This window comes from Saccostrea cucullata, unplaced genomic scaffold, assembly GCF_032062105.1.
Source record: "Saccostrea cucullata isolate Sc308-1 unplaced genomic scaffold, CSIRO_AGI_Scuc_v1 ctg5862, whole genome shotgun sequence".
Classification (NCBI taxonomy): Eukaryota; Metazoa; Mollusca; class Bivalvia; order Ostreida; family Ostreidae; genus Saccostrea; species Saccostrea cuccullata.
In genome coordinates this window covers 29,571-37,785 of record NW_026929324.1, presented here as the reverse complement: position 1 = coordinate 37,785, position 8,215 = coordinate 29,571, and the positions used below count along the sequence as shown (strand labels likewise).

General features: G+C 33.2%; 1 protein-coding gene across 1 annotated transcript; it reads right to left on the bottom strand.

Annotated features, from left to right (window-relative positions):
* Positions 1–218: 218 nt before the first annotated feature.
* Positions 219–4,967, bottom strand: LOC134280476 (uncharacterized). Its single transcript, XM_062762885.1, has 5 exons — positions 4,928–4,967; positions 3,156–3,165; positions 2,416–2,518; positions 1,260–1,410; positions 219–818 (listed from the first exon to the last, which is right to left on the bottom strand). The coding sequence occupies exons 1-5, from the start codon at positions 4,965–4,967 to the stop codon at positions 796–798; spliced, it is 327 nt and encodes a 108-aa protein (XP_062618869.1). The 3' UTR covers positions 219–795.
* Between the last annotated feature and the right edge of the window lie 3,248 nt (positions 4,968–8,215).

Genomic DNA, 8,215 nt, shown 5'->3' with positions numbered 1-8,215 from the left:
GACTTGGCCCTTTATTTTGACAATTTAAATTCCCCTTTACCCAAGGATGCTTTGTACCAAGTTTGGTCAAAATTGGCCCCGTGGTTCTTGAGAAGAAGTCGAAAATGTGAAAAGTTTACAGAGGGACAGACAGACAGCTAGACAGACGGACGGACGGACGACGGACAAAATGTGATCAGAAAAGCTCACTTGAGCCTTCGGCTCAGGTGAGCTAAAAATTAAAGTGGCCATTTAAAACAGCCCCCCTTCTTATGTAATTTTAAATTTTAAGAGTACATGTAATTAAATATGAGTTACTGAAATTTCAACTTGTGGCAATGAGGCAGGTTCGGTTGCCAGACACCAGACTGCTGAGAGGGTAAAGCAATTAAATGACTGGAAATTAAGACTGCCTTAAATTCCCAGTCTGGTTCATTACATTTTCTTCCCCTCCCGTTATGTTTGGTACTGTGAGCAGGCCTTGGAATAGTCAGGAAAGACCCCAGGGTTGATGTCTATGAGGTCTGAAAACCTTAAGGGGGAAGGGCTTTGGCAGGCAGATGGATGTGACCCATGAAGCCAGAAAGCTCAGTCAGTAGATATGACTGGACATTCAGGGTACACGGGTTCGAATCTTTGTCTGATTCATTGTGTATATATTTCTCCTGTTACAATCCATTACATGTTCCCCTCTGCCTCAACCTTCTGATAAAGGTTTCATGCATTTAACAGAAAAAAATGAAAAAAATTTACCCCCCCCTTCCCAAGAGTTAGCATATAAACATGCACGTACCTCTTGTTTCCACTTCTTGAATCCTACCTCTGTTCTGTTGCTTCACCTACAAATTTACAGATAAGAATAGCTGTAAATAATGTTCTCTGGTTCAGAGGAAGTTCTTTTTTAAAATGACCCTTGGACAGCCTTTTAAATGAAAACTGTGTTCAAATTAATTTTCATATTTTTAAATTAACCTTCCTCCAAAGGATGTGCAGACAACAAAGGCTGTAATTAATGTTTTCTGGTCCAGATGGCCTCCTTTTAGACTGAAAGCCGTGTCCAAATTAATTTTTATATTTTTAAAACTGACCCACAAAAGGATGCTTAAAGTGATAAGAATTTAATATAAAAGTTGCCCTTGTATTTCTAGAGAAGTTTAAAATGTTAATTTTTAGGGATGGGGAGTTATCTATCCTTGTTGAGTATCAATCATAATTTTTTATGCAAATTTCAAATAAAGATCCAATGTCTAACTTTCCAAATAAATATAAACTAGGCTTACATTTGGAAGTTCTATACTGCTCAACCTTAGGACTCTGCTCAAGCAGCATGCACGGAGAGCCCGCGTGACAATTGAAGTCTTGCGCCAACTCCTGGGACATAGGAGTGACTTCTACTTCTACCTCGTCTTCAATGCTATTGGAGGATTTGGCCTGTTTTGATAGAATGGACGAAATGATTGGAATGAAAGAAAATAAGTAAATTCAAAAAATTCTAGTCCCCCGCTTTCTTGCCCAAAAAATACATATGTGAAATATGAAGGTTTTAGTATCTATCATTCAAAAGTTGTGGCCAAGGCTAAAGTTTTTTAAAAAGTAGTTAAAACTTCAAGGTCAAGGTCAAAGGGTCAAAGTTTTTGGTATCCAATGAAAGGTCTTTTCACATGGATTACATATGTGAAAAATGAAAGCCTTAGCCCTTACCATTCAAAAGTTATGGTCAAGGTTTTAAGTTTTTTCATAAGTACGGAAATTTTCAAGGTCAAGGTCAAAAGTTCAAAGTTGTTGGTATCCAATGAAAGACCTTGCTACAGAGAAAATATATGTGAAATATGAAAGTCCTACCGTAGAACATACCATTCAAAAGTTATGGCCAAAGTAAAAGTTAAGAATTTTTTGTGTAAAAGTGGGTCAAACTCCAAGGTCAAGGTCAAAAGTTCAAATTTGGTGGTACCCCCAAATAAAGGTCTTGTCACAAGAAATACACATGTGAAATATAAAAGTCAAAGCTCCACTTAATCAAATGTTATGGGCAAGGATAAAGTTTTCGTGACGGACTGATGGACTGACAGACGGACAGACTAGACAGACTGATGGACAGACGAATGAGATTTAATGTTCTCTCGCATTTGCGAAAGCGGGGGACAAAAAATCCTGTGACTGTTATTGATGTGCAAAAAAATTTCATAGGAATATTCATGTAAAGACAAAAGGTGCACTATAGCAAAACGATTGAAAAGAGAAGGAAATATTATATTATGCAAACATAAATAAACATGTAAAACATTTCATATAGTATATATTTAAAAATAATGAGACTGAAAGTTGCATTTCATGACAATAATTATCTTTAAAAACCATTAAAATTGATGGTAAAGTTACAGAATTAAACAAAAACGATATACAGATTTTTTTTTTTGTAAAATATTGATGACCTACTTTTAAGTAATCGCTGACACTTTGTGGACTATTGACCCCGTCTCTCTTGTTTACAGGGACCTCTAATGGATCCTCCTCATTGAGCTCCAGTGAGGTCCTCGCCCTTATTAAGTAAAACAAAATATTTGTGTTGACATAAACATTCTCAGTAATAGTAGGGTGCATTAAAAAAGTATAATGGTGGTCGGGGCTCCTATCCTACACAGTACTGGGGGTGAGGAAATTTAATGGAGATTTACAACATGAAAAGCAACGAAAAGCCCTTGTCCCTTAATGTAAGGAACAGTTAGGTTGTGTCGTGAAATTCAATGAATAAACATATATTCTAAATAATTATACAGTACATACTCTTTTAATTACTTTTAAATTTGGTATCAATATTCATACTATGATATATGTCAAAATAATTTGCAAATGAGATCCTGAAAACTGAAAGGGGCTGTTAGTTTTTATATTCATATTAGGCAACATTTCAAAATACACAACATCTAATTTAGAAAAGTTTTACTGTAGTTTCATTATGCATATTTTGTGCTCGGATTGAAAAGGATTATAGAATAACTTACTAGTACCATTTATGGTGCAAGGATACCTTCACTAATGCTGCTCCTTGGAGACTGGCTGTAGATTTTTGATGCTGTAAATGTGAAAATGTTTGTGTAGTTAAAATTTATAGTAAGCAGAATTGCGATAATATACCACTTTATTATATATTTAGGTTAAACTGTTATAGAAACAACAGCATAAATCCTGAAATTAAAAAACACATTATCTTTACTTGTACAATGAACAAATTTTGCATTTTAATAAGTATAATACAATTATAATATAACCCGATTCCGAAGAATGTATCATTAAATCTATTTAAGTCGTCTAAAGCTGAATAGAAATACATGGCTACAATGATTTATAAAAAATCCTGAAATATATAAATAACCAGTGATTATAAGGATTATATGATAAACAACCAGTGATTACATGGATTATATGATAAATAACCAGTGATTACATGGATTATATAATAAATAACCAGTGATTACATAGATTGTGACACGATAGCGGTGTGTTTCTTTGAAGTTTACTGTTCTGTATTAGCAATACAGAACGGGACTGTGGTGGGCGGAGCTACTTTCCGTTCTGCATTAGCCTTGTTTACAGTATTGCATTTGCCAACTATTCTGTATCTAAAATACAGCACGGTCTAAAAATAAATCTGATTCAATTTAGCAAAGCTAGCACGTACACATAATAAATACTGATGTTTTCCTATTATTAATTTTTAAGAAATACCCGGTATTTTCCTGAGAATGTAGAATGTCAAAATTTCTGAATCACTTTTAAAAAACTTATTCCACACAGAATCTACACGTAATTTCGATCGAAAGTAAAAAGAAAAATCGCAATAACGGAAAACATCCTCTGTACCTAATTTTGAACAATCCACACGAAACGGAAAATTCGCTATCACGGAAAAAATCCTTCTCGCTGACGATAGCCACACGTCTCTTTCACTGCGTTTTAATGTCGCAATTCAATTTGAAAATAAAAATCCGTGACATCAAAGTCCATCGAAGAATTTTCTGTAAATCCTGTTTTTGTAAATCTAGTTAAACCGGGATTTTAAGACCCCTGAAATAAATTATGATAAATCTCCATCTACAATTATAACAATAGATCCCAACAATTACGGTTAAATCCTCCAATTTATCCATTAAGACTGACTATCACTCGATTACGTCTACCCCGTTAAATTGTCAAAACAAATCTGACCGAATTTTACGTTTTCCGTGGAAATATAAATACTGCGGATGCGTACTCCCCGTCGGGGCCTCATCTACAGAACTCTGGCGAAAGTTTGCAAAGTTATAAAGTGGGCGGAGCTATTTTTGATTGATCGTGTCACAAATCATTTAGAGAACTCGACAGGTTCTGTATCGTAGATACAAATTTGGGGGCGGAGACTCGTGCTTTCGCACTCGTCTGCCCCCAAATTTGTATCTACGATACAGAACCTGTCGAGTTCTCTAAATAATACTTATTAATAAATAACCAGTGATTATAAGGATTATATAATAAATAACCAGTGATTATAAGGATTATATGATAAATAACCAGTGATTAAAAGGATTATATGATAAATAACCAGTGATTACAAGGATTGTATAATAAATAACCAGTGATTATAAGGATTATATAATAAATAACCAGTGATTATAAGGATTATATAATAAATAACCAGTGATTACATGGATTATATGATAAATAACCAGTGATTACATGGATTATATGATAAATAACCAGTGATTACATGGATTATATAATAAATAACCAGTGATTACACGGATTATATAATAATGTATCAGTAATAACAAGGATTATATAATAAATAACCAGTGATTACACGGATTATATAATAATGTATCAGTAATAACAAGGATTATATAATAAATAACCAGTGATTACACGGATTATATAATAATATATCAGTAATAACAAGGATTATATAACTTACCAGTGCCATTTAAGGAGCCTTCACTGCTCTTCTTTGTCATGCTTCTTGCTGACAGCCTTGAGGTGCTGGATCCTATCAATGGGAAAATGTCTATGTAGTTTAAATTTATACTATATAGTAGTTTAAATTTATACTATATACAGGAATGAGGCGATATATCAGTTAATTCTCCATTCAAAATAGATTTTAAAAAAGCAACAAACTAAATCCTGAAATTAACCAGTGATTACGAGGATCATTTATTAACTTATCATTGATTACAAGAATTATATAATAAACTAAATGAGATCTCGTTGCGAGCAACAAGTAGGTCTTCCGTTGAATTTCTCGATAAGATGAGTTGTGATTTTTACTGAGATATTCGTTAAAAAAGAATAACATTAAGTTTTCCTTCATTAAATTTAAAGTTTCTGACTTTTATCACGATTTTCTGAACATCTTTTGTTCAATATGGCTTATAAAAATATCCCCCCTTTTTCAAGTCGTAAAGCATAAAAAATATAGCATTTTGTCCCCTTGCGACCCCTTATTACGTAAGATATTACCAAAATTTTATCATATATTGTTGCAAATCGTAAAGATGAATATCTTTGCTTCTGTAATGTATCACAAAATATTGATCATTAAAGATGTATAGATGCAAGACTTTTGGCCCCTTTAAGCCCCTAATTGAAGGAGTCAGCCCCTTTTTTTTTATATCAAATGAAAGGTCTTGTGATTTCAAAGACTTTTTTTGTTCAACACCTATTCGGAGATTTCTTTCCATTGTGGAGATATGATTCATATAAATATTTAGGGGCCACCCCGACAAGTCCTTAATGGGGCCATTTTACAAAAATTCAAAGTATGCATATTGTTTAGAACATTATTATGAACCATCTTTTGTTCAATATTGCTTATTAAAATATTCCCCTTTTTGAGATATAAAGCGTCAGGGATTTGATATTCTAGCCCCGTGTGACCCCTAATTATGTAACATATGATCAAAATTTTATCATATTTTGTTGAAAATTGTTAAGATGAATACTTTTGCTTCAGTAATGTATAACAAAATATTGATCATTAAAGAGTTATAGATAAAAAACTTTTGGCCCCTCTGAGCCCCTAATTTGAGGAATCAGCCCCATTTACTGGATATTAAATGAAAGGTCTTGTGATTTTGAAGATTTTTTGTTCAGCACTTATTCAGAGATTTCTATTTGTTATGGAGATATGCTAAATGGAAATATTTAGGGGCCACCCCTCCAAGTCCTTTATGGGGTCGTTTTACAAAAATTTAAAGTATGCATATTGTTTAGAACATCATTCTGATCATCTTTTGTTCAATATTGCTTATTAAAATATTCCCCCTTTTTGAGATATAAAGCGTCAAAGATTTGAAATTCTGTCCCCTTCTGACCCCTAATTACGTAACATATGATCAAAATCTTATCATATATTGTTACAAATTGTTAAGATGAATACTTTTGCTTCAGTAATGTATAACAAAATATTGATCCACAGGATGAAAAGCCAGGTTTCCCAAATTTGGAAACCCGATGGAAACATATGGGAATCGTGACATCAGTAGTTTCCATATAGTTTCCATTTTATGGAAACCACATAGTGGTTTCCACATAGATTCCCGACGTGGAAACAATCAACCTGTGATTTCCCGTAAGTTTCCCAAGATAGGAAACCATGGAAACATACCCCGGTGGTTTCCACATAGATTCCCGACATGGAAACAATCAACCTGTGGTTTCCCGTAAGTTTCCCAAGATAGGAAACCATGGAAACATGCCCCGGTGGTTTCCATATAGATTCCCGATATGGAAACAACCAACCTGTGGTTTCCCGTAAGTTTCCCAAGATAGGAAACCATGTATACATGCCTTAGTGGTTTCCATACAGATTCCCGACATGGAAGCCACCAATGTGTAGTTTTCCCCATGTTTCCCAGGCAGGGAAACTTTGAAAGTATATCTCAATACTAACCAACCTACCTTTTATTTTACAAAAAGTTAAATATTTAATTATGTTACCATATTTTTACCAATTATAGAAATATTTCAAAAGTGTTTACATGCTGTATCAAAATAATTAACTTCAAACAGTTAAAATAACTAGATGTGTATTTCTGTGTGATTAATTTAATATTTCAGCACCGTGAACCAATTCAATTTTAATTTAATTTTATTTAACTGAATTTTATTTAATTTAATTTAATTTTGAATTTGATTTATCACATAAGTTTTGGTAAACTCGTATAGAATGCGTGAAGTGGAATAGGAAAAAGTAAGTGCATGCAGTTATGTAGAAATCAATCATTCCGATCCCACTTTCTTGAAGCTGTCTATGATGAATGTTCCTTTGAAAAAAATGGAAGAGCTAAGGAAGGGTACATTTAATGAAATTATTTACAGAAAAGGTTGACTAAAAAGATCGATTAAAAAGTAAATAAAGAAATATGTCAAGTTACGATTACTGATTAAGGACAGGTGAGACGTTCCTCAGTAAAATAGTTAATTTTTTTCCAATATTTTGCAATTGACATTGAAGAATTATTTTTACATAATTACATGTATTCACAAGACATCAAGGTACCTTACCAGGCATTTGTGTTAGATACCAGAGGTTGGCATTTCTTATATACCGGGGTAATTGGTCAGGAAAAAAATACTTCAATTGGTTTGTCAAAATTACATTTTTAGTGTTTCAAGTTTTTAAATACAAGTTTAGAAATTGATAAAGATTTTGTTTTAATATGAATTAATATATTAATATAAACTGGTCAGATAAGAATCATTCATCGAATTGGCTTGGGGCTGAGTATTATCATACTAGTATTTTACTATTAATAGTGAATATTGTCTTTTTTAATTTATTAAATCATTGTTTTTATTATTGGGGTGGGTGGGTTGCTTTTCATTTTTTTTCTTGAGAAGCCCCTCCCCCCCCCCCCCCCAAAAAAAAAACGCTTTTGAAAAAGTCACTATGATCGGCCTGTGTAATTAGGGACACCTGTCCTCACGTGCCATATCAGGTGGAGACACGTGCCGCGAAGACACCTGTCACTGTGTATTTTTTGTATATTCTATGTGAATTGAGACGGTTTTGTACCTAAAGGGAACAATGGGCTGTTGTCGAGCATGTACACACACAGTCTCCGACCGAAAATTCTCTTAAATTAAGATGATGATTCGAATTTCTTTTATCATTTAAAAAATTGTATATTCCATAAATAAAGTTATACAAGAGAACATATTTATAAAATAACCTACATTTAAGAAGTTCAATGAAAGAACA